Genomic DNA, 27,870 nt, shown 5'->3' on the forward strand with positions numbered 1-27,870 from the left:
AAGGGGACAAACTGAATTTCTTTAGCCTCCTGAGGAAGTAGAGACGCTGGTGAGCTTTCTTGGCCGTGGCATTTGCATGATTTGACCAGGACAGGCTGTTGGTGATGTTCACACCCAGGAACTTGAAGCTCTCAACCCTCGACCTCAGCACCATTGATGTAGACAGGTGCATGTACACCACCCCCTTTCCTGAAGGAAATGACCAGCTCTTAAGTTTTGTTGACATTGAGGGAAAGGTCGTTGTCATGACACCATTCCACTAAGCTCTTTATCTCCTTCCTATACTCTGACTCATCACTGTTTGAGATACAGCCTACAACAGTGGTATCATCTGCAAACTTGTAGATGGAGTTAGAGCAGAACCTGGCCACACAGTCGTGAGTGTATAGGGAGTAGAGGGCTGAGGACACAGCCTTGTGGGGCACCAGTGTTGAGAATAATCGTGCCGGAGGTATTGCTGCCTATCCTCACTGATTGCAGTCTGTTTGTTAGAAAGTCAAGGATCCAGTTACAGAGGGAGCTGTTGAGTCCTAAGTCTCGGAGTTTGGTGACAAGCTTGCTTGGAATTATTGTACTGAAGGCAGAGCTATAGTCAATAAACAATAGTCTATCTTAAAACATTTAAAAGGCACTTGGACAGGTACATGGATAGGAAAAGTTTAAGAGGTGTATGGGCCAAATGGGACTAGCTTAGATGGGAATCTTGGCCACCATGGACCAGTTGGGCATCATGATGTTTCCATGCTGTACGACTCTATGACTATAGATGGATAGTTAATGGTCAGCAGTCACAGTGGGCCTAAAGGCCTGGTTTGGTACTAAATGACATTGACATTACCCAAACAGATCAACCTGTTGCAATGGTGGGATCTAAAGTAACACCTGTGGATCATTGGTCCAAACATCAGGTTTACTCAAAACAGTAACAGAACCATTACAGTACCCCGTTTAGATTTTCAAAGTCTGTGGGTCATCGTCCATAACATTAGTGCCAGGTTTGATCTTACGAGGATCATGTGCATGCCATCAATGAGGCCATCTATTTCTGCCTCCTTAATACAGCACAACTTGACTCCCGCTGCCAAAACCTTCAACTGTTCCTCTCACTGCCACTCTTCATTTTATTTTCCATATACCAGGATGTTAGCAAAAGCTCTGCTGCTCATGAACAATTTACAAGTATCCCTGCATTTGGCTACTGTTTAAGCAATGCCCCATTTTAAAATTGTCACCCCAGTTTTCAAATTCTTCTTGGTCCTGCCCTTCCCAATTGTTATCTCCACCCCCACGATATCTGTGTCACTATTAACTCTCGCTACTTCACTATCCCCAAATTTCATCATCACCCATAGCAATGCCAAGTTCTCAAATTCCCTCCTCAAATCTCCCCATCCTCAATATAGTTCTTTGGCTGAGCTTCTGTTCACTCATCCCAAAAACATCAGCTCCAGTGACCCAGGTTCAATCCTGACCTGGGATGCTGCCTGCGTGGAGTTTGCACATCCACTCCGTGACAGTGCAAGTTTCCTCCCACATCCCAAAGATTAGCTACACAAAGGCCAATTTACAATGGCCAAGTAGCAACAGAATGAAAAGAGCCACAAATTGTTGGGGTACAGGGAAATAAGGAAGGGGGGTGGGGGAAGAAATGGGATTAATCTCCAGGAGCTGGCATGGATCCAATGGGCTGAATGGCTGCCTCTTCTGGTGGTTTTAAATTATCTCCCATCAGTGTTATTTTCTGTGATAACAGACATGTATAGCATCTCCCATACCATGACTGCTCTGTTATGCAGTGAAGAACAGAAAATCAAATTGCTCAGTAGTGCAAATACTAGACCCCCGAGACAATGTACAACTTCTGTTGAAATGAATAAAGAGCCTGTTTCGAATAATGAACATGAACACTGCCAGTATGTCCCGGGAGGTATGAAAGAAAACATTATAGGAAACCGATGGACTCAACACAAGCAATATCTCAGAGCAGCTTTACTCTGTGGAGGTTCCAGGCAGCTACGGTTCCAGATTCCACTCTGATTTAGTAGATCTGTAGTAATCACCTAACTCGCTCCAGATGAAGTGCTCAAACTTCACAACTCCATTAGAGCCAGACCCATTCAGGAAAGAAAAATAGCACACCTTTCCAATTTTATAACACAATGAACTTTACTCTTGATTCAGCAACCAGCCAGAGCAATGACTCAGTGCACCTGCTAACCAAGCACAGGCTAAGGCACTTACAGAAGACAGAGCCAGGACTGCTGGTATTGAACACCAGTTGTTGTAGAAGAAACTCCTTGAATGATGTTCGACAGGAGGTGCACTGGAATAAAAATAAAACTGAAGTTATTTTTAATCGCACCTCCATAGATCTACAGCATCTCCCAAACAATCTGCTACATCAATAGTACAGCCCCTACTTCAACAATCCATCAACATTGGCCAGATCACACAACATGCATATTGCAATTCCATAGCAACTTTCCCCTCACACCCAGTATTTTTTCACCAACATCTTGTTTGTTGCTCCAGATTCCAGCATCTGCCATCCCATGTCTATGCCCAGTAAAGTGTTTGAAGTCTATAAGTATAAAAGAACCAATCTGCAAAGATAATGACCTGAAAATCCAAAATTTCTCATCAAATCAAAAAACACTGCTATTTGGAGATAAGCATTGACTGCAGGGCAATAGCGGACTGTGCTTTGTACCTGGGAGCTAACTGTGCCCAAAATGGCTTCCATATTTTCTACACTTTTTAGCTGATCAAATGCTTCTAAGGTACAAAGTAAATCAGGAAGCCAGGAGCTACTGAGACTAAGGAACTTGAAGAGAAAATAAGATAAGTGAAGTTACTGGCACTAGAGGCTGGCAAATTACTGGGGGAGATGGAGGACAAAAAAAAAGACACACCAACACTTGTGGAGAAGACCAGTGTATGTTTTGGTGGGGTGTGGGGCAGGAGGGAGGAGAAATGGGACCAGCAGTATTAAGGGAGTGCCCAGTCAAATGCCCCAGAGATAGTTGTATGTTGCTGAACCTGGCCAGATCCTTTTGCTGAATCAGTGTTCCTTACAGCTTCCCTTCCCACTTAGCTGTGGGAACTTGAATGGTACATGCTGTCCTTGCATCTAAATTTGTTATCAATATTGAACATGTTAATAATTCATGTTAAGGCATATGGTGTGTTGGCCTTCATTAGTCAGGGTATTGAGTTCAAGAGCCGCGAGGCAATGTTGCAGTTCTATAGAACTCTGGTTAGACCACACTTGGAGTATTGTGTTCAGTTCTGGAAGGATGTGGAAGCTTTAGAGATGGTGCAGAGGAGATTTACCAGGATACTGCCTGGATTGGAGAACAACGTCTTATGAGGACAAATTGAGTGAGCTAGGGCTCTTCTCTTTGGAGAGGAGGAAAATGAGAGGTGATTTGATAGAGGTGTACAAGGTGATAAGAGGCATAGAGCGAGTGGACAGAGACTTCCTCCCCCCCCCCCCCCCCCCCCCCCCCCAGAGCAAAAATGGCTAACACAAGGGGGCACAATTTTAAGGTGATTGGAGGAAGATACAAGGGAAGTTTTTTTTTAAAGTAACAGAGTGGTGGGTGCGTGGAACACACTGCCGGCAGTGGGGGCATTTAAGAGACTCGTAGATAGCCACATGAATGATAAAGAAATGGAGGGCTATGTGGGAGGGAAGGGTTAGATAGATATTAGAGCAGGATAAAATGTCAGCACAACATTATGGGCCAAAAGGGCCTGTACTGTGCTGTCATGTTCTATGTAATAGCCAGGGACCCAAGGCTGATCCCACTTATATAAATCAGCTTGCTTGGAAACAACTTGGAACAAAGAAATGAAGCCAAGTATTGGAACCTTAATGAGATGCCAACCAGCTGCAGCATAATTAAAGCCTGATTGCTTTTAGGATTGCCCACAACAGGAAACCCTCACAAGAACATTCACAAGGATGAAATTGCATTCAATGCATGACCGGTTGAATTGCTGGCATTATATAACCTGACCTGGAAACGGTCACAACCATGTCCTCCTCTGAAAAGGAAACAGTAGGTCATGCATCCCCATCCCTCGTCCAACAAATCGGTGATCTGATCTTGGTCTCAACTCCTCATTCCTGCCCATGGACCTTGACACTCCTACAGACCAAAAGTCTGCATCAGCCGAGTACTTCAGTGATTAGCCCCACAAATCTCAGGGGAGGTAGAGAATTCCAGAGATACACAATCCTCAAACGAAATTCCTCTTCAGCTTAATCTCAACTGGGTGACCCCTAATTCTGAAAGTATGCCTCCAAATTCCCCCATGAATAAAATCCCCTCATAATCTGAAGCATTTCAATATTGTTTCTTGTTTTTCCTTAAGCTTCAAGGAGCACTGACACAACCTGCTCAACCTTTCCAGAAGCCAACCCCATTAATGCAGGAATCACTTTCTCAAACTTTCTCTGAACTGCGCCATTTCAAATATTTTGCTCCTTAAAAAGGAAACCAAAACTGCAGAGGGTCCTTCATACGTGGTCTCAGTTACAGGAAGTACTTACTTTTGAACTCCATCCCCTTTACAATGAAGGCGAATGTTCCATTCCACTTCCCAAATACCTGCTGTCCATGCACTAACTTGCAATTCATTTATGACAACTCTCTAATCAAGCTGATATTTTTCTGTTTTGAGTGGATAACCTCAAATGTTGCAGCTCTATAGAACTCTGGTCAGACCACACTTGGAGTGTCGTGTTCAGTTCTGGTCTCCTCATTATAGGAAGGATGTGGAAGCTTTAGAGGGTGCAGAGGAGATTTACCAGGATGTTGCCTGGATTGGAGAGCATATCTATGAGGATAGGTTGAGTGAGCTAGGGCTTCTCTTTAGAGAGAGAGGGAGGATGAGAGGTGACTTGTTAGAGGTGTACAAGATGATGAGGCATAGATGGAGGAGTGGACAGTCAGAGATTTTTTCCCAGGGCGACAATGGCTAACACGAGGGGACATAATTTTAAGGTGATTGGAGGAAGATAAGGGGGATGTCAGGGGTAAATTCTCTATACAGAGTGGTGGGTGTGTGGAACACACTACCAGCAAAAGGTTGTGGGGGAAGATACATTAGGGACATTTAAGAGATTTTTAGATAGACACATTAATGATAGAGAAATGGAGGGCTATGTGGGAGGGAAGGGTTAGATAGCTCTTAGAGCAGGATAAAATGTTGGCACAACATTGTGGGCCAAAGGGCCAGTACTGTGCTGTAGTGTTCTATGTTCTATCCTCAAATTTCCCCACATGATGATGCACCTGCCCATTTTTTCCTCACTTACCCATCTATAATTCCTTTGCAGACTATCCCCCTCACAACTTGCTCTCCCACCCATCCTTGGAAGACACAAAGCAGGATTTTTGAACAGCAGCCTGTGGGGGGGGGGGGGGGGGGGGGGGGGGAAGAAAAGTTCAGCACCCTCTTAAAATGGACAAAATTCAAAAGCCAGAATCACTAGGGACCAAGTATCTGTCATAGGGTGGTTGACATAGGATGTCTCCATTAAGAGCCAACTCATCGCTTAATACATCAAGCTCCATTACCATTTCCATTGCCTTTCTGAGAAGTGCTCGAATCCGTGAATAAACCACCCATGACTTCATCCAAGTTGCAACTGGGCTCCATGTTATCGGACTCCTTCACAATGTGCTTGAGCATCTCTTGCAGAACGTCGTCAAGCGACAGGGCCGTCATGTCCAGCAAGATTCCAGCCTTTGCGAGGAAACAGTCGAGGTCCTTGTGCGCTCGCACCTCCTCCTCAAAGTTCTTCAACTTCAGGTACTGCGAGACAAAGCACAGACATTCAGACAAAACGTTGCCAAAGCCAAGCTGCGTTTTCAAAGTGTTTACTCAGGGACCCAGAACAGAAACCCGTGGGGCACGCAGTCTGTTGGGACCCTCTCCTGCTGTTCAAGGCCTTATCCCATTTGCTGCCTTCACTTCCCCAAAACATCTAAATAGGAGCAGCAGCAGGTCATTTAGTCCTACATATTTACTCTGCCTTTCATCAATACCATAGCTGATCTTCACCTCGAGGACTTCTTCCTGCTATCCACTTGGCCACAGCTGACACCAGGAGTCTACACCCCTTTGGAGACCCAATTAATGGTAGTGATGGAAGCAAATACAATAGAGGTATTAAGAGGCTCTTAGATATGCACATGAATGTGTAGGGAATAGAGGGATATGGACATTGTGTTTCTATTGTTGCTGGTACATAACAGCCTACACAATGAACCATGTTAGAATCTATTTCTTAATAACCACTTGTAATAATAAGAGAAATAAAAATGTTAGATATCAGACATTGCCCCCAAAATAAACCCGAAGTGTTTGTTTGGCAAGTTCCCAAACCCCAAGTCGAGGAACAGTTCTCAAAATTCTGTTCAGCATGTCATGGAGCAAAATGATGAGCAAAGGATTCGGAAAACCACAGTAGAATGTAGAAAGCATATAGAGAGGAGTTTAAGAATGCCACAAGTTCCACAATGGAACAATACAACGCCTCAAATCGCTGAAGTACTCTGTTGCTTTTAGTCAGAGACATCTGCCACTTCGAGGGTACTCGATACGTGGCCGCCCACAGATATACCCGATTCCTGGTACAGGTTGACGACAAAGTGGACTCCGCAAATTACTCCAAAAATCCATACATGGATTGTATAGTGACAGTCACAATGATTGTGCTTCACTTGTAGATACAGAGACTGGCAGTCAGTGCTACCAACTCTGTCTGTGCAGTTGCCAGCACGTTAGTGAATTTGCCTTCAAACTCTTACGTCATTCCAGTTATAGATGCTTTTTCTGCTCCCACATAGCAGTCAGATAAAGCAACACACACACAACCGCACTACCGTCCAGGTGCCTTAAAGGGACACTCACCAAGTAGCAACCTGGCTCGTAACAAGGCAAAAGGGATTAGTTTAGTTAGGTACTTAATTTCTAGTTTAATTAGTTCAGCACAACATTGTGGGCCTATGTTCTTTGTCAACGGCTAAATCTAGATCATGGTAGAGATGGGGAGCAAAACCAAAGGATTTGGCCCCTCAAACTTGCTCCACCACTCAACCAGAACATGGGCAATCTTGCACCTTACCACCACATTCCTACACTTTCCCTACGTCTTTCAAATATCCAGAAAACTATTGATTTGCGAGTTTCCAAAAAACTAAACTCAGCGTTCTCAGCCCTCTAGGGAAAGAATTCCAAGAGATTCACTACCCTCTGAAGAGATTTCTTCTCATTGCCATCCTTATTGCTAGACTCTGACCCTTTGTTCTAAGCTCCTCAGCCAGAGAAAATATGAACAACAAACATGAAAGAAATTGTTGACATTTTGGGTCAAGGCGTCAACTGTGCCTCCCCACCCCTCCTCCCCCACTGATGCTGCTCAACCAGCAGAGTTCCTCCAGCAGACTGTGTTGCTCCAGATTCCAATGTCTGCAGCCTCTTATGTCCCAAGAGAAAAGATGATCCTTGCATGAACAAGGTGGTGCAGGAGTACGGTGAATTGTTGCAAGCTGCTCTCTGCAGATCTACTCATTACTTTTACTATAATTGTTCTGCTATTTTAAAATTTAAATTCTATGTCACAAAGTCTGTGACACTTTACTGTGTATTCTGTTATTGTTTTTACCCTGTACTACCTCAATGCACTGTGTAATGGATTGATCTGTATGAACAGTATGCAAGACAAGTATTTCACTGTCAGTACAAGTGACAATAATAAACCAACACCAATCCAGCTTGGTCAACCCAAAAAAGAATTTTGCATGTATCAATGAGATCTCCTCTCATTTCCCTAAACTCCAAAGGATATCGTCCCCATCTCCTCAATCTCTCCTCATACCGCAAACCTGGCACCCCTGAAAACAGTCTAGCAAATCTTTACCCAACTTCCTCTATGGCACTTTATCCTATTTTAGGCAAGGAGACCAAAAATGTGCACAATTCTCCAGTGGCATCTTACCAAAGCCCTAAATAAATGCAGAGAGGTTTCCATTCTTATACTCAAATCCTCTCGTAATGAAGGCAAACTTACCATTTGCCCTTTAATCGCTCGCTTCACCTGCATGTTCGCTTTCAGTGACAAGTACAAGGATACCCAGATCCCTTCACACTTACATCAAATGGATAACCTCACTTGTTTCTATATTGTATTCCAACTGCCATGTTTCTCCCCATTTACTCAGCTTGATCTTAGAGCCTCTGTACTCAATCCCACCTAGTTCTGCTTGGAAATATGACATCCAGTCACCTCAGTCAAACCGGTCAAATAGATCACAGGCCCCATGCAGCAATCCCAGAGAGCCACCACTAGCCGTAGCTTGCCAAACCTGAGAACAATGCATTTATTCCCACACTTTGTAAAATAACTAGTTCTCAATCCACGTCAGTATATTACACCCAGCTCTGAAGATACCAACATAATCTTTATAAAATCATGGGGGTGGGGCAGAGGTAAGGTGGATGGTCAGAGTCCCCAGGGTAGGGGAGTCTAATACTACTTAGACTCGTAGAGTTATTTTGCATGGAAGCAGACCCTTTGCCCAACTTGTCCATGCCAACTAAGATGTGTTTTCTAAGCTAGTGCCCTTTCTCTGTATTTGGCCCATGTCTCTCCAAACATTTTCCTCTCCATGAACCTGACCAAATGTACTTTAAATGTTGTAGTTGTATCCACCTCTACCACTTCATCTGGCAGCTTGTTCCATATACCCATTGCCTTCTGTAGGTGGTGGGGGGGGGGGGGGGGGGGGGGGGGGGGGGAGGACGAGCGCATAGAAACTTGCCTCTAAGTTCTTTTAAATCTTTTCCCTCTCATAAAAGATTTAAAAGAACTTAGAGGCAAGTTTCTATGCCCTCGTCCCCCCCCCCCCCCCACCACCTAAAGAAGGCAATGGGTATATGGAACAAGCTGCCAGATGAAGTGGTAGAGGTGGATACAACTACAACATTTAAAGTACATTTGGTCAGGTTCATGGAGAGGAAAATGTTTGGAGAGACATGGGCCAAATACAGAGAAAGGGCACTAGCTTAGAAAACACATCTTAGTTGGCATGGACAAGTTGGGCAAAGGGTCTGCTTCCATGCAAAATAACTCTACGAGTCTAAGTTAGCAAAGCCCCAAACCAAACAAGATGCAAGAGCTTCAACGCTGGGAAGCAAATGAAAAAGCACTGTCACTAGTTGATAGAATTATAATGGCGTTATTTTATATACACATCTTCCTACATCAAGCTGAGGGGTGATCTTGAGATTTACAAAAGGTACGAGGATCATATTTACAAAAGATGGTCAGTCTTTTTCTGAGTGTGGGGGTTGGGTGGGAAGGAGTCTAAAACTAGAGGGCATAGGTTTGAGGCAAATGGAGTGTTACGGACTCAGTGAAAGTCCCTTTAAGATAGAGAGTGTGTGTGTGTATGTGTGTGTGGGGCGTGCTTACGTCAATAGAAGATAAAGGACGTAATGACGTTGTAGAAGAAGAAGAAGAAGAAGAGAGAGAGAGAAGGGAGAGAGACACCAGCCTGCTTGTTTTCTCTATCGATGGATGAGAAACAATAACTGTGTTTGCCACTGAAATCCATGTATGGAAGTTGGAAGTAATCCGGTGGAGTTCACTTTGTTGCTGACCTGTAGAAGGAAACAGGTATTTGTATGTGGACAACCACGGTTCGGATGCTTTTCGGGGTGAGGAAGTCACTACCGAGTAAACACTGAAGTGTCGTTTGGGTTCCATCGTGGAACATTTGGATTTCGTATGTACTCTCTCTATGTTTTTCTACATCTACATCTTATCTTCAGACAACGGTGGTTGTTGAAGAAGCCCTTGCTCATGTTTCACCTTATGGCTTGCGGAACTGAACTTTAAGAACCATTCAGGAACTGGGAGTTGTGGACTTTGTCACACACACACACACACACACACACACACACGAAGAGTTTAGTTTTGGGGTTAACGTTCGAAGTTTAACATTTTTGAATTCTAACATACTAACATTTTTACTTTTATTTTACGTATTATCATAAGTAGTGATTAATAAAATAGTTTTTAACACTGAATCATGCTCAGTGTGTTTCTTTTGTTGCTGGTTTGTGACAAAATTGGGGGCTCGTCCGGGATCGTTCCCAAGGTTAACGAGTGTCGTCCGGGATAGTTCCCAAGGTTAACGAGTGTCATCTGGGATCGTTCCCCAGATTGACGAGATTTGTTCGAGATTCAATCCAAAGATTTTTGAGGGAGCTCTGATAAATTCTTTTTTAATTGGCTTGTGTGTGTGGAAACCAGCAGCAATGGATATTAAGGCATTTTTGGAGTCACCAACCCAAAAGGGATTGGAGGTGGCGAAAAAGGATGATCTGATAAAGATTGCTACAAGGCTAAACCTTACAGAAGTAAAGCAGTCTATGAGAAAGGCAGATATTCAGAGACTGATAGCTGGCCATTATGTGGAAAAGAAGGTGTTTGAGAAGGAAGTGTTAAAACAGTTTCCTGGCAGTGAAATAGCAATTTCTGAGGCACAGGTGCAGCTGGCAAAGATAGAGGCTGAACGAGAACAAACCCAGTTAAAGATAGAAGCTGAACGCGAGCAAACCCAGTTAAAGATAGAAGCTGAACGAGAGGAAAAGAGATTAGAGGCCGAACAAAAGAAATTAGAGACTGAACAAAAGCTAACTCAGATGAAGATAGAGGCTGATCTAGCAATGAAGCAGATGGAATTGAAGAGGATGGAGCTGGATAACGAGGAGAAAAAGAGGCAGCATGAGTTACAAATGAAGCGTAGGAGTTCGGAATCTGATTCTGATGATGGTTTTTCAGCCAGCAGGGAGGTTCGATTAGTCCCTCCGTTTGAAGAAGATCAGGTTGATCAGTATTTCCAACATATTGAAAAGGTTGCTGTGAGTTCAAACTGGCCAAGGAAAGGATGGGCTCTTATGGTACAGAGTGTGATTAAAGGTAAAGCTCAAAAAGCTTATTCTGCTTTGTCTGTTGAGGATGCAGCTGATTATACCAAGGTAAAACAAGCTATATTGAAGGCCTATGAATTGGTCCCTGAGGCTTATAGACAAAAATTCAGAGACTTGAGGAAATCTGCAGATCAGACTTATATGGAATTTGCCAATGGAAAGAGAATATGTTTTGAACGATGGTGCCTGGCTAAAAATGTAGATGGGGATTACGATAAATTGACAGAATTGATACTGGTGGAAGACTTTAAAAGATGTGTTCCAGCTGAATTAACAACATATTTAAATGAAAAGGCAGTGGAAACTTTACAAGAAACTGCTAGGTTGGCAGATGATTATGCTTTAACCCATAAATCCAAATGGGGACAACCTAAAACCTTTCAAAAGAGTTACAAAGACAATCCAGGTAAACCAGAGATTAAATTGGGAGGTAATCAAAAAGGAAAGGATGAAAAGAAGCCAGGGCTGGAGAAACCTGTTGAGCGTACTTGTTATTACTGTAGGAAACCTGGCCACGTGATATCTAATTGTGCCCTTTTGAAGAAAAAGGAGGAAGCTGGGCCCAATGCTTGCTTTCAGGCAATTAAAAATCAAAAAGGTTCAGGAGATGCTGTTAAAGATCAGTCCTTGCAAGAGGGAAAAGCAGAAAAGTTGGAGGAGGTGAGAAAGGAATTCCGTTCGTATGTATCAGAGGGTTTTGTTTCACTGAATGATGAGTCACCCCAGGTACCAGTGAAAATTCTTAGAGATACTGGGGCTAGTCACTCTCTCTTGCTGGACAGTGTTTTAAATTTTGGTGAAGAAAGTGACACTGGTGAAGTAAATCTAGTACGAGGTGTTACAGGTGAGACCATGTCTGTCCCTTTTCACAGGGTGATTTTAAAGTCAAAGTTCGTAGAAGGACCAGTCGAGATAGGGATAAGACCTAGTTTGCCAGTGGAAGGAGTTTCTTTGTTATTGGGAAATGACCTTGCAAATGGAGAAAGTGATCCTGTGGTACGGTTAACAACCAAACCAAGGATTGATGAGTCTGAGGATGATCCAGATGTTTACCCATCATGTGCGGTGACTCGAGCTAGAGCTAGAGAATTAGCCAAGACAGACAGTCCGGTGCAGTCTGATGTAGTTCCTTGTGACAGTCCTAAACAGGAAGAAAATTATGATGCCTTATCTGAGACTTTTCTGTCTTCACTGGAGGATCAACATCCTTACAGTGAGCCTGAATTTAAAGATTTGTCTTTGTCGAGGAAGGATTTCATGGTGGAACAGACAAAGGACCCTGAGTTGACAGAATTGAAAGAAAAAGCACTCTCATGTGAGGAGATTGAAAAAGTGCCAACTGGATACTATGTCAAAAATGGAGTGTTAATGAGGAAATGGAGACCTCCTCATGTTCCTGTTACTGAGGAATGGGAAGTTATTCATCAGGTTGTTGTTCCAAAAGTTTATAGGGATGAGATTTTAAACCTGGCCCATAGTATGCCTTTGGGTGGTCATTTTGGTGTGAATAAAACTGTAGGGAAGATCTTGAAACAATTCTATTGGCCTGGTTTGAGAAAAGATGTGGTGATGTTTTGTCGAACCTGCCACACGTCAGATGGTAGGTAAACCAAATCAAAAACCCCGTGGCTCCTTTGAAACCAATTCCTGCTTTTGGTGAACCCTTTTCGAAGGTGATTGTGGACTGTGTTGGCCCCTTACCAAAGTCTAAGACTGGAAATCAGTATTTGTTAACCATCATGTGTGCCACTTCTAGATTTCCAGAGGCAATACCCCTTAGAAATATTAAGGCCAAGACGGTGTCAAAGGCTCTTGTAAAATTTTTTACCTTGTTTGGTTTGCCAAAAGAAATCCAATCTGATCAAGGTAGTAATTTTATGTCAAAAATTTTTCAACAAATAGTCTATGAGCTGGGAGCAAAGCAGATTGTATCATCTGCATATCACCCAGAATCTCAAGGAGCTCTGGAGAGATTTCATTCTACTCTCAAAAATATGCTGAAGACTTATTGCTTTGAAAACACCAAGGATTGGGACGAAGGTATCCATTTACTTTTGTTTGCCGTTAGAGAATCGATCCAGGAGTCAATAGGATTTAGTCCGTTTGAGCTTGTGTTTGGACATAGGGTGAGAGGACCTTTGGAGTTGTTAAGAGAGCAGTGGGTTAATGAGGAAGTTCACTTGAGTCTGTTGGACTATGTCCAAAAATTTAAAACTCGGTTGGAGAGAGTCTGCCAGCTAGCGAGAGAGAATTTGAAAACAAGCCAGATAAGAATGAAGACATATTTTGATAGACGTGCTCGGCCTAGGACATTCGCAGTGGGGCAAAAGGTGTTGGTATTTTTCCCTAGCCAAAATAATCCCTTGCAAGCTCGTTTTTCTGGACCCTATGTTATTGAATCTCGAGTGACTGATCTAACATATATAATCAAAACACCAGATAGACGCAAGAAAACACAACTCTGTCACGTAAACATGCTAAAACCTTATTATGAGAGGGATTCAGTTGTGGCCTTGGTGGATGATGTAAAGGTTGTTTCTAGAATGCCTGATGTTGATGTTGAGGAAGGCCAATTTAGACCAAATATTGTTCCATCGAAACTGAAAAACCAAAATATCATGGAGAACCTTGAAACGAAGTTGGACCATTTACAAGTTTCACAAAAACAACAGATGAGAGAATTAATTTTAAAATTTAAAAATCTGTTCCCAGATGTTCCAAACAGAACATCGATAATTACCCATGATGTTGATGTTGGGGATGCAAAACCAATCAAACAACACCCATATCGAATGAATGTGGGAAAAAGTAAACTTGTTGATCAGGAAATAAAATACATGTTGGAAAATGATATTATTAGACATTCTACTTCAAATTGGAGTTCGCCCTGTGTTATTGTACCTAAACCTGATGGAACTGTTAGATTTTGCACAGATTACAGGAAAGTGAATGCTGTAACAAAGTCAGATGCTTACCCTATTCCTAGAGTGGATGATTGCATAGACAGAGTGGGAAAGGCAAAATTTCTTACAAAGATTGACCTATTAAAAGGGTACTGGTGTGTTCCATTAACAGATAGAGGAAGGGAGATTTCAGCCTTTGTAACCCCTTCTGGATTGTATGAATACAATGTTTTGCCATTTGGAATGAAAAATGCTCCGGCAACATTTCAAAGAATGATTAATTCAATGATTCATGGGTTAAAACATACAGATGCCTACATTGACGACTTAGTGACTGGGAATGATACACGGGAGGATCACATCTCTGCGTTAGAAAGGTTGTTTGAAAGACTTTCCAAGGCTAACCTTACAGTTAACTTGGCTAAAAGTGAATTTGGCCATGCCACTGTGACGTATCTTGGTTATGTTGTAGGTCAAGGCAAGCAAGCTCCTGTTCAGGCAAAAGTTCAAGCAATATCTGAGTTCCCTATTCCCACAGGTACGAGGACTGTTAGAAGATTTTTGGGAATGGTTGGATATTATCGAAAATTTTGTAAAAATTTTGCTGATATTGCTCTTCCCCTAACTAATCTTCAGAAGAAGGGAGTAAAGTTTGTTTGGACAGATTCTTGTCAAGAAGCATTTGAGAAGCTGAAAGCCATTTTATGCTACCATCCTGTGCTCAAAACACCTGACTTTGAAAAGCCATTTTCATTAGCAGTAGATGCCAGTGATGAAGCTGCAGGAGCTGTGTTGTTGCAGAAGGGTGACCTTGATAATATTGACCATCCTGTAGCTTACTTTTCAAAGAAATTTAATGAGCATCAAAAGAATTATTCCACCATAGAGAAAGAATTACTGTCGCTTGTTTTAGCCTTGCAACATTTCAGTGTATATGTTTGCACCGCTCAGAAACCATTGACTGTGTATACCGATCATAACCCATTGGTGTTTCTGAGCCGAGTCAAAAACAAGAACAGAAGGCTGTTAAACTGGAGTTTAATTTTGCAAGAGTTTGATCTCATGATAACTCACATTAAAGGCAAAGATAATGTGATTGCTGATTGTCTTTCCCGATGTTAAATGGGAAACATGTATCTGTACTAATCTGATAGTCTGTAGTTGTGTAGCGTGATAATTATTAACATTACTAACTATGCGCGGTTAAAAATTTTCTTGGGAAAATTTTTTTTTTTTAGGTGGGAGGTGTTACGGACTCAGTGAAAGTCCCTTTAAGATAGAGAGTGTGTGTGTATGTGTGTGTGGGGCGTGCTTACGTCAATAGAAGATAAAGGACGTAATGACGTTGTAGAAGAAGAAGAAGGAGAAAGAGAGAGAGAGAAGGGAGAGAGACACCAGCCTGCTTGTTTTCTCTATCGATGGATGAGAAACAATAACTGTGTTTGCCACTGAAATCCATGTATGGAAGTTGGAAGTAATCCGGTGGAGTTCACTTTGTTGCTGACCTGTAGAAGGAAACAGGTATTTGTATGTGGACGACCACGGTTCGGATGCTTTTCGGGGTGAGGAAGTCACTACCGAGTAAACACTGAAGTGTCGTTTGGGTTCCATCGTGGAACATTTGGATTTCGTATGTACTCTCTCTATGTTTTTCTACATCTACATCTTATCTTCAGACAACGGTGGTTGTTGAAGAAGCCCTTGCTCATGTTTCACCTTATGGCTTGCGGAACTGAACTTTAAGAACCATTCAGGAACTGGGAGTTTTGGACTTTGTCACACACACACACGAAGAGTTTAGTTTTGGGGTTAACGTTCGAGGTTTAACATTTTTGAATTCTAACATACTAACATTTTTACTTTTATTTTACGTATTATCATAAGTAGTGATTAATAAAATAGTTTTTAACACTGAATCATGCTCAGTGTGTTTCTTTTGTTGCTGGTTTGTGACAGGAGAGAAACTTAAAGGAGATCTGAGGGGCAAGTTTTTCCACAGAGTGGTAGTTATATGGAACAAGCTGCCAAAAGGAAGTGGTAGAGGCAGATACAATTACAAAATTTAAAGAGACATTTGGATAGGTAGTTGGATAGGAAAGGGATATGGACCTAATGCGGGAAAATGGGATTCGAAAGGAAGGCTTTCAAAGCTTGCAGAGGGATCTGAACCATTTGGAAGAATGGGCCAGAAAATGGCAGATGGAATTTAATGCAGACAAGTGTGAGGTGTTGCATTTTGGAAGGACAAATCAAGGTAGGACATACACAGTAAATGGTAGGGCACCGAGGAGTGCAGAGGAACAAAGATGTGGGAGTTCAGATACATAATTCCGTGAAAGTGGCGTCACAGGTAGACAGGGTTATAAAGGCAGCTTTTGGCATCCTGGCATTCATAAATCAAAGTACTGAGTATAGGAGTGTGGATGTTATGCTGAGGTTGTGTAAGACATTGGTGAGGCCAAATTTGGAGTATTGTGTGCAGTTCTGGTCACCTCACTATAGAAAGGATATTTGTAAGATTGAAAGAGTGCAGAGGAGATTTACTAGGATGTTGCCGGGTCTTCAGGAGTTGAGTTACAGGGAAAGATTGAACAGGTTAAGACTATCAAATCTCCCCTCATTCTTCTGCACTCCAAGGAATAGAGGTTTACAAAATTATGAGGGGTATAGACAGTTAATGCGAGTAGGCTCTTTCCACCTAGATTAGGAGAGAAGCACAAGAGGATATGGCTTTAGGGTGAAAGGGGAAAGGTTTAGGGGGAACTTCTTCACTCAAAGAGTGGTGGGAGTATGGAACGGGCTGCCATCTGATGTAGTAAATGCTGGCTCACTCCTGAGTTTTAAGGATAAATTGGATAGATACATGGACTGGAGAGGTCTGGAGGGGTATGAACTGGGTGCAGGTAAATGGGACTAGCGGCATAACATTTTGGCACAGACTAGAAGGGCTGAATGGCCTGTTTTCTGTGCTGTAGTGTTCTATGGTTTGATGTGTAAATAGGAATCACGGTCAGCATGGACAAGCTGGACCAAAGGGCCAGCTTCTGTGCTGTATACGACTCTATGCCATTCTGGGTCACCAGCAGTGGAATGGACGAGCAAGCCATAGCTGAAGGGCCAACGATGTCCATAACTCAAGTAAAAAGGTCACTGTCGAGGACAGGTGACAGTAGTTAGGAAAGGATTGGGATAATTGAATAGACCGAAGGGCTAGAATAAGGAGTAATGATTATGTGGCTCTAATACAGGATAAAATGGTTTGGTTTTGCAGTTTATTTGCAGTGACTGAAATTCAGGATTTTTTTTTGAATTTCAGCCTAAAATTCAAAACATGCCTCTTCAGTCTGGCAAAAAGTGAAGTCTACATCAGCTCTTGGCATTGCCCTCACACAAGCTGCTCAGCAACAGTACATTTATATACAACTCTAGTTAGCTTCCCTGCATTCTAAAAAAAAATACAAAATGGCTTTTTTATCCGACTGCTTTGTAATAGCTCAAATTTTTTAAAAAAGTTCCTGAGGAAGATAAATACTGCTCAGAGGCCTTGAAGCAGACATATTGTTTGCATCACTGAGGAAGAGATCACTTTAATAAAAGTCAATCTAAACATGAAGAAACTTGAAAGAATATATATTTGTTGATTTCAGTCATCATGAAGCCAGGTGATTTGGCACAATGTAACACACTACAGGGTAAAAACTAAAGTGTTTTAAATGGAGTACTTCCAGAGAGACTACAGTGATTTTTGATGATATACATTCTCAGAACACCACCCTTACTATTATTGATAATGTCCTGGATACACCCAATTTTGGAGGGAAAATATGTATTTATGTAGTGTTTTTCATTCCTTTAAGAACTTCCCAAAAGGACTTAACAGCTAAGTACTTTTGAAATATAGTCACTGCTGGCAATAGACACAAGATGCTACAACCGCTGGACAACTGTGTTTTATTAAATGATGATTCCAACAGAAGCATTGGCCAAGGCATCAGAGAGCAACTCCCTACCCTCAAACATCATTCCAATGCATCTTTTATATGAAAACCAACATACCAAAGACCTCTCCCACCCCAGACATTCTCTCTTCTTCCCCATCCCCCCCCCCCCCCCCGCCCATCCATTGGGCAAAAGATACAAAAGCTTGACAACACATACCACCAGGCTCAAGGACAGCTTCTATCCCACAGTGATAAGACCACTGAACGGACCTCTTGTTTGAGGGAGATGAACTCTTGACCTTACAGTCTACCTTGTCATGGCCCTTGCACCTTATTGCCTACCTGCACTGCACGATCTCTGTAACCCCATATTCTCTTACTGCTTTTCCCTTGTACTACCTCAATGTACTTCTGTTTTGAAAAGATCTGCATGGATGACATACAAAACAAAGTTTTCCCACTGTATCTCGGTATATGTGACAATAATAAACCAAGTACATCCTTCAGAGGTGGCTGCCATGGCCCCTATTTAGTGGTTCATCCAAAAGACAGCTCCTCTGGCAATGCAGCACTGCCTCAGGTCTGAGTAAGAACACCAGTAAACAGAGGGAATCCACACTGTTGATTTATGCAAGTAGAGAGCCACAGGAAGAGCATGCTGGAAAAACTCAGCAAATTAAGTATTGCCTCTGCACTTCACACAAACTGACCTCGGGGCATTAGGACAAAGTAGTAAGTAATCAAAGGCTCTAAAATCCAGTGGATGCAAAATAAAGTACCCCTGCTAAACTGGATTAAAAATGAAACGAAAAAAATCCTGGCTATTATGAGGGGAGACTAAAGGGAGCTAGGGCTTTACTCTTTGGAGAGGAGGATGAAAGGAGACATGATAGAGGTGTACAAAATATTAAGAGGAATAGATAGAGTGGACAGCCAGCACCTCTTTCCCAGGGCACCAATGCTCAATACAAGAGGGCATGGCTTTAAAGTAATGGGTGGGAAATTCAAGGGAGATATCAGAGGAAGGTTTTTACCCAGAGAGTGGTTGGGGCATGGAATGCGCTGCCTGGGGTAGTGGTGGAGGCAGGTACATTGGTCAAATTCAAGAGATTACTAGATAAGCATATGGAGGAATTTAAAATAGAGGGATGTGGGAGGAAGGGACTAGATAGTCTTAGGCGAGGTTTAAAGGTCGGTACAACATTATGGTGTACTGTTCCAAGTTCTATCTCACCTCTGTTCTGACCTGCCATCATCCTGCAAGTGTTTAATGACACAGCATCAACAGGACTGAAGCTGGAATGGTAAATGAACCAGTACAGTGGAATTGATGAACCAAAAGTAATGGAACTAATGTCATGAAACAAAAGAAAATCCAGAATAATTGGGTACATGGAGCACGACAAAATACTTAACTTTTTTTATTTTTAAAGCGACAAGGAATAGATCCAACATCTTGAGGAAAAGGTTATAGCTCAAAAGTTGTGTCATTTTGGGACTCAAATGAAGTTGCAAAGGAAGGGATGGTACTATGTTGTATTCCTCATTCTCCCTAGAGCACACTGCATTCACTCGTGACCAATATGTACCACAGGTTAATCTTTAACTTAGACTCTGCCCATAGGAGACAATCATGCCATCAGAGGTCACATAGAAAACCTACAGCACAATTCAGGCCCTTCAGCCCGAAAAGCTGTGCCAAACATGTCCCTACCCTAGAAATTACTAGGCTTACCCATAGCTCTCTATTTTTCTAAGATCCATGTGCCTATCCAAAAGTCTCTTAAAAGACCCTATTGTATCCACCTCCACCACCACTGCTGGCAGCCCATTCCACACACTCGCCACTCTGAGTAAAAAAAAACTTACCCCTGACATCTCCTCTGTACCTACTCCCCAGCACTTTAAAGTGGGTGTGAACATCACCAACAGCCTGTCCTCGTCAAATCACGTAGATGCCACAGCCAAGAAAGCTCACCAGCGCCTCTACTTCCTCAGGAGGCTAAAGAAATTTGGTTTGTCCCCTTTGACTCTCACCAACTTTTACCGATGCACCATAGAAAGCATCATATCTGGATGTATCACAGCTTGATATGGCAACTGCTCTGCCCAGGACCACAAGAAGCTGCAGAGAGTTGTGAACACAGCCCAGCGCATCACAGACACCAGCCTCCCCTCCTTGGACTCTGTCTGCACCTCTCGTTGTCTTGGTGTAGCAGCCAGCATAATCAAAGACCCCACCCACCCGGGATATTCTCTCCTCTTCCATCGGGTAGAAGATACAGGTGCCTGAGGGCACGTACCACCAGGCTTAAGGACAGCTTCTACCCCACTGTGATAAGACTATTGAATGGTTCCCTTATACAATGAGAATGGTCTATGACCTCACGATCTACCTTGTTGTGACCTTGCACCTTATTGCACTGCACTTCCTCTGTAGCTGTGACACTTTACTCTGTACTGTTACTGTTTTTACCTGTACTACATCAATGCACTTTGTACTAACTCAATCTAACTGCACTGTGTAATGAATTGACCTGTACGATTGGTTTGTAAGACCAGCTTTTCACTGTACCTCAGTACAAGTGACAATAATACACCAATACCAATAGAGCTGTGTCCTCTTGTGGCAACCATCTCAGCCCTGGAAAAAAGCCTCCGACTATCCACACGATCAATGCCTCTCATCACCTTATACATTTCCATCATGTTACCCTTCATCCTGTGCCACTCCAAGGAGAAAAGGCAGAGTTCACTCAACCTGTTTTCATAAGGCATGCTCCCCAATCCAGGCAACATCCTTGTAAAATCTCCTCTGCACCCTTTCTATGGCTTCCACATCCTTCCTGTAGTGAGGTGACCAGAACTGAGCACAGTATTCCAAGTGGGGTCTGACCAGGGTGCTATATAGCTGCAACATTACCTCTCGGCTCCTAAGTTCAATTCCATGATTGAAGGACAATACACCATATGCTGCACTGTCTCAGAAATTCCAGCTGGACTGTCAGGCAGTCACAAAAGATCCGATGGCCTTTCCAAGTCATTACCACAAGGCAAATTCTGGCAGCTTGCTGTACCAAAACTGGTTGATCATCTTGCCATAGAAAAGGTTGGATTCTGGTTACTCAGAGCCTCATTGTTTTTCAACCGATTCAAAGTCCTTACAGTCCATAAGATACAGGAGCAGAATTAAGCTATTTAGTCCATCAAGTCTGCTCCACCATTCAAATCAGGGATGATTTTTTATTCAACCCCATTCTCCCACCTTCTCCCCGTGATCCTTAACCCCCTTACCAATCAAGAACCTATTAATCTCTGCTTTAAATACACCCAATGACTTGGCTCCACAGCCCTCTGCGGCAACAAATTCCACCGAATCACCACCCTCTGGCTGAAGAAATTCCTCCTCATCTCAGTTCTAAAGAGACGTCCCTTTATCCTGAAGCTGTGCCCTTGATCCTAGACTATCCTACTAACGGAAACATCCACTCTATCCAGGCCTTTCAGTATTCAGGAGGTTTCAATGACATGCCCTCCATCAAGTACAGGCCCAAAGCCATCAAACGCTCCTCACGTTAAGCCTTTTATTCCCAGGATCATTCTCATGAACCTCCTTTGGACCCTCTCCAGGACCAGCACATCCTCCCCTAGATACAGGGCCCAAAATTGCTCACAATAACCTGCAAGTTAAGTGCAAGTTAATCCTCATCTAGGACTCCCAAATCTGTGCTTCCAATTTCCAAATTCCCTCCCAATTTAGAAGATAGCCTACAACTTTATTCTTCCTACCAAAGTAAATAACCCCACACTTCCCTACACTGCAATCCATCTGCCACTTCTTCGCCCACTCTCCAAACCTGTCAAGGTCCTTCTGCAGACTACCTGCCTCCACAACACTACAGACATAGCATTTTGAAGCTACGTCAAATGTCAAACATTTACCAGCTTCCCAACAGTAACCATACTTCAAAGCTCTCCAGGATAATACGAATGCAAGATACATCATAATATATCTTTCTCAACCAACATTACATCATGCCAACATCAACAAGAACATAGTATTCTTTTCAAGTCTGACACCAACCATAAACAGAAACTGACACCAACCATAAAAGAGGACCTTAACACTAGAAAGGGTGATTCAGATCAAAGGTCTGTAACTTCCACATAAAGGCTGAAAGACCATCTAGGAATGGCCTGCTTCCACCCACATTAACTCCCTGGATGGTTGGTACTCCCAAGGCCCAACTCCAAAGCTTCCATTCAGCCATTCGCCACTCTCAAGACAACACTCCTCCCTCCTAGTGGAATTCAGCAGAGGAAGCATCCGCAGACTGTTCATAATGGGAGTGCTGTGCACCAAGCCTGGTCCAGTCAGCCCATTCATCTCAATAGGAAGCAACAGCTGCAGGGAGCTCAAGCACAAGGGAAATTTCTTTGTTGTAGAGTCCACTGGAATATAATTAATTGTTGAATTATTTTCTGGTATTTTAAGTACTAACTTCAAAAGAGGAATGGAATTTTTAATTGCCTGAAAGGTTTGTAAGTGTCACCGGTCATTAAAGTAGAAGTGCTCAATCCCCTGTTGTCAAAGCCCTTCTCAGACAGGGACTTACCAACTACACCAAAACTACCTCCCCAAGAAACTGGGACAGGCCATTCACCACCCCCCCCATCAAGGCTCTACCAAGTAATTAGAACATAGAACAGGCCCTTTGGCCCATATTGTTGTGCCAAACTAATTAAGCTAATGACACCTAATCCCTTCTGACTGCACATGGTCTATATCCCTCTGCTCAATGCATACCAGTGTGCCTATCCAAGAACCCATTAAACACATCTATCGTATCTGCCTCCACCACCACCCCCGGCAGCCCATTCCAGGCCCCCATCACTGTGCAAATAAACTCACATCCCTCCCCCCGTGCCCCCCCCCCCCCAAATGCATGCCCTCTAGTATTAGGTTCCATCTATCTTCTCTATCTACACCTCTCATAATTTTTATAAACTTCCACCAGGTCTCCTCAGATCACGGTTGATCTTTAAACTCAGCATGAATATCCTGCATTAACCCCATATCCCTCGATTCCATTAACGTGCACCAATCTATAGATTGCTGCCTCGAATGTACTCGCAACTGAGTACAAGAGTCAGTAGATCATGTTGCAACTGTGCTAAATGTTAGTGAGATCACTCTTGGGAGTATTGTGTGCAGTTCTGGTTGCCCAGCTATAGGAAGGATGTCATTAAGCCAGAAAGCATGCAGAAGACACTCAAGGTCATTATCAGGTCTGGAGGGCTTAAGTTATATAGAAGCTGGATAGGCTAGGACTTTTCTCCCCTGGAGCATAGGAGGCAGAGAGATGACTTTATTGAGGTACATAAAAACAACAAGGGGCACAGATAAGGTGAGTGGCCACAGCCTTTTTTCCCCTCAGGGTAGGTTTAAAACTAGAAGGCAAGAAGGGAGAAATACAAAGGGGACCCAAGGGGCAACTTCTTCACACAGGGTGATGAGTATATGGAACAAGCTGCCAAAGGAAGTTGTAGAGGCAGGTACAAATAAAACATTGAGACATTTGGACAGGTACATGGATAGGAAAAGGTTCAGGGGGATATGGGCCAAATGCTGGCAAATGGGACTAGAGCTCAGGTAGACAACTTAGTTGACATGAACAAGTTGGGCCCAGTTCAGTGGTGTACAACTCTATAACCAAGCCTCTACAGCCCTGTGTGGCAGAGAATTCCAAAGTTTCACATTCTTCTGGTCTTGGTTCTAAATAGTCAACACCTTACTTTGAGACAGTGACTCTCGGTTATAGACACTCCAATCAGAGAAATCACCATCCCTCTGCCTGCCCTCCAAAGGCCTGCAAAAACTTCCAGCAGAATCATCACACCTTGGGTGTGACCTGCTCCAGCTACAAGCTAGTGTCTACGTCAGCTCTCGATAGATAAATCCAATGATTTTTGTTTAGAAGGTAAATGCCCAGCTTGGAAAACCTGGGAAGTTTCTGATCCTCCACTGGCTGACCCCCAGGCATCCACTTCAAGAGTAATGAGCAGGTGGTCAGGATTTGCACCTTGGGTCAGGAGTTCTTCCTGTAGTGCAGCAACCAGAACAGTACACAAAACTCCGATTGTGGCCTAACCAATGTTTTATACAGCTGCAACACAGCCTACCAACTTTTATACTCAAGGCCCCCTGACCGGTGAAGGCAAACATACAGTACACGTTCTTTACTGCGCTATCCACTTGTGTTGTGACCTTCGGGGAGCTACAGACCAACACCCAAAGATCCTGCTGTATATCAATGGTCCTGAGGGCACTGCCATTTACTGTATTCTTTCCTCTTGCATTTGACCAAAATCCTCTTACATTTTCCTCCCCACCAACATTATCAAGCACATACTCCTCTTGGTAACTGACATACCAAAACACTAGTAACACTAGATACTAAGAGGCTATAATGCAATCCACTCTGAGACTCTGCAAGCAAATGTCTCATATTTCCCAATGACGCAAAAGGCCATTTACCTAGAGTCCATGCCCGGTCTCCCATCAGCCCCATCTCCCTTTTATTTCACACACCCATCAACAACCATTCTTTCCCCACCCCACCTCCTCCCCACACACACACGTGGCAATTTAAAGTAGCCAGTTAACCTACCAAGCTGCAAGTCTTTAGAATATAGAACATTACAGCAGAGGAGGCGGCCCTGCGGCCCATCACGTCCAAGCCCAACATGACGTCAATGTAACTAATCCTATCTGCCCGCACATCCTTATCATCCCTCTATTCCCTGCCTGTTCAAACGCCTTTTAAACACTGGTATTGCATCTGCTTCCGCCACTTCCCCTGGCAGTACATTCCAGGCACTTACCACTCTGTGGGGGAAAGAAAACCAGCCTCAATTCTCTTAACTTCCCCCACTCTCAAGCCCTTGCCCTCTCGTATTTGACATTTCCACCCTGGGGAAAAGATACCAGTTGTCTACCCTTTCTATGCCTCTAATAATTTTATATACTTCCTTCCCCTCCCCTCCCACAGATGCTGCTCGACCCACTGACTTCCTCCAGCAGATTGTTTGTTGCTCCAGATTCGAACATCTGGGAAGGATACAGCTGGAGTACGATGCAGAGAAAAGCCCATTAATGCAGTGAGTACATGCAAAAGCCAGAGGAGTTGATTTAAATAGCTCAAGTTTCTAAATAGAGTGTGTGGATCCAAATGAAGCCAAGGCACCTTTGATTTCTTCCAGCTATTTTTTTTTAAAAATAAAGCAACTGGAGGCGAGCTCTCAGGTGCAGCCAAAGCAAAAGTCTCTGCATTCTTTAGGAGCACTGAGTAGATACCAAGTTTTGCATACTCAAGGGATCAGCCCGAGACGTACAGGTAAATCATTCACACTACTCTTCACATTTACAGGTTTAAAAACTTGCACTTGGGACTTTTCACCATCCTTTGGCAATATTACAAATATTCCCTTTGCTTTCTCCATCTCCTTAATTTAGAGAAGGTAAAATTTCTAACTTTTCCTGGTTCTAACATCAGACTACTGGCATAAAAGACAATCATTTATTTTCTCTCCAGAGATGCTGCTCATCATGCTGAGTATTTCCAGCATTCTCAGTTTGTCAAGGAACAATTGTGCAACAAGGTGGTGCAAATAATAAAGCTGCTGCCTCACAGCTCCAGCAACCAGGGTTCGATCCCGACCTCCGGCACTATGTACTTGCATGTTCGCCCTGTTAGTCTAAAAAGTTCTGTCTGATTTAATGGATTTTGTGTTCCTTAGAATCTTTAAGTTTGTCTAATTTAGCCCAGTTCCATTGTTTTATATTATTACATCTCTGCCTCCTGGGGTCCACCAGCAAATTCAGCACATGTGGATGGGAAGGCAAAATGCAATCATTATATCAAAGGCCAACACTGCATCTCCAGCAGCTGTACACAAGATGTCATCTTTTCCTGTCCCAAAGCCACTAGCAATGGATTTTAATGTTCATCCCAGCATGGTGTGCAGGATTTGGGTCCCAAGTCGAATAGAGCCTTATACGCCTGCCCAAACCACAAACACCTACTGAGCCAATGGGAAGAGGGTTAGAAGCTGGAGGACACAGCTTAAGGACAACTGGCAAAGAGACCAGAGGGAAGACAAGATTGCTTCCATGCAGAATGCTAGGATTTGGAATGCTGTGTCTGACTTTACTGATGGCACCATTTCAGTCTGGAGAGAACAGGATACACATTTGAAAAAAGGGAAACAGACTGCAGATCCATGGAGAAAGAACAGGATGAGAGAAACCGTAACAAAATCTGCTGGAGGAACTTGGCAGGTCGAGCAGCATCTGTGGGAGGGAAGGAATTGTCGACGTTTCGGTCGAAATCCTACATCAGGACCAATAGACAATCCCGGTAGTGTAGCGGGTTCAATTCCGGCCACTGTCTATATGGAGTTTGTACATTCTCCTCGTGCTCTGGTTTCCTCCCACATTCCAAAGACGTACGGGTTAGGAAGTTGCGGGCATGCTATGTTGGCACTGGAAGTGTGGCAACATTTGCGGGCTGCCCCCAGAACACTATGCAAAAAATGCATTTCAGTGTTTCGATGTACATGTGACTAATAAAGAAATCTTATCTTCCTCCCTTCCCTCCCACAGATGCTGCGGGACCTGCCGAGTTCCTCCAGCAGCTTGTTTGTTGCTCCAGATTTCAGCATCTGCAGTCTCTTGTGTCTTCATGAATGAAACTGTTCCTGCAAAGAGCTGGCACATGGACAATGGGCCAAAACACTGCTTCCAACGATGGAGAGGTACAGGACAAACAGGAGTTTCAGCCTGCTGAGTCCATGCCAACCATCAACCTCCCATTTATACTAATGCCATTTTTATTTTTTTTATAAAAAAGTATTATTCTTCCCACTTACTGATCAACTCCCCCAGATTCTACTGACACACTAGGGGCAATTTAGAGTAGCCAGTTAACCTACCAACCTGCACGTCTTATGGAAGCGGGAGGAAACTGAAGCACCCAGGAGGAAACCCACACAGTCACAGGGAGAACATGCAAACTCCACACAGACAGCACCAGAGGTCAGGATTGAACCCAAGTCTCTGGTACTGTGAAGCAGTGGCTCTGCTAACTGTGCAAGCCAATACTTTATGGTTCTCTGATCAACACTTGTTCCAATATTACCCTTTAAATAGTATTTAACCTCTTAATTTTTTTCAATATTTTAAATACACCATTATAAAAGGAAGCTTTCTAATACTTTACTCTGTACTGTTATTGTTTTTACCTGTACTACCTCAATGCACTCTGTACTAACTCAATGTAACTGCACTGTGTAATGAATTGACCTGTATGATCGATTTGTAAGACAAGATTTTCACCGTACCTCGGTACAAGTGACAATAATAAACCAATACTGGTGGTGCTGAGATAACGATTTTTCCAGCATATAAACTGGAAGAGATGAAGGTCACTTACTTTTCTAGAAGTATGTAGCAAGACACATCCAGCATTGTCATTTTCTGTAAAAAAAAAAGAGGAAAAACTATTCAAGAGTTGAAAATGATAAACCACAAGGAAAATACCTAGATTGTCAACAGAATGCCACTCCATCCAAATGGCCAGAACATTAACATTTTGTTGTAGCCAAATACTTGTTACTGAAGAGGAACAACATGACCAGTTCCAATCTTCAGTTAGTCCAAGTCTGGATGTTAACCAATTGCCAGAAAAAGACAACCACAGGTACCTTCCAGTATCCCAAGCAGCAAGTGTCTGTATAGAGGAAAGTCATTACTTTAGGGGATCATGCTGACTGGATATCTAAATGGACCAGCAAGAAAGAAAAAATGGGACAGACAAAACAAAATGGAAAAAGTTAGAGTTATAAGGAGTGAGACAAATCACAGGGCTTTCAGAAGAGCAGTTGTATAGCAGTTAGAGCTGCTGCCTCACACCTCCAGCGACCCCGGTTCAATCCCAACCTCAGGTGCTGTG

At 43.1% G+C, this 27,870-nt stretch overlaps 1 protein-coding gene across 2 annotated transcripts in view; it reads right to left on the reverse strand.

The window, feature by feature from the left end:
- Positions 1-27,870, reverse strand: part of slc4a11 (solute carrier family 4 member 11) — a 132,589-nt gene that overhangs the window by 66,661 nt on the left and 38,058 nt on the right. For both annotated transcript variants that reach the window (XM_052010517.1, XM_052010518.1), the window contains 3 exons: positions 27,352-27,395; positions 5,589-5,826; positions 2,242-2,323 (listed from right to left, as the gene is read on the reverse strand). In XM_052010517.1, the coding sequence (XP_051866477.1) occupies positions 2,242-2,323; positions 5,589-5,826; positions 27,352-27,395 (364 nt within the window). The remainder of the gene's footprint in view (positions 1-2,241; positions 2,324-5,588; positions 5,827-27,351; positions 27,396-27,870) is intronic.

Source organism: Pristis pectinata, chromosome 2 (genome assembly GCF_009764475.1).
Source record: "Pristis pectinata isolate sPriPec2 chromosome 2, sPriPec2.1.pri, whole genome shotgun sequence".
NCBI classification, from domain to species: Eukaryota; Metazoa; Chordata; class Chondrichthyes; order Rhinopristiformes; family Pristidae; genus Pristis; species Pristis pectinata.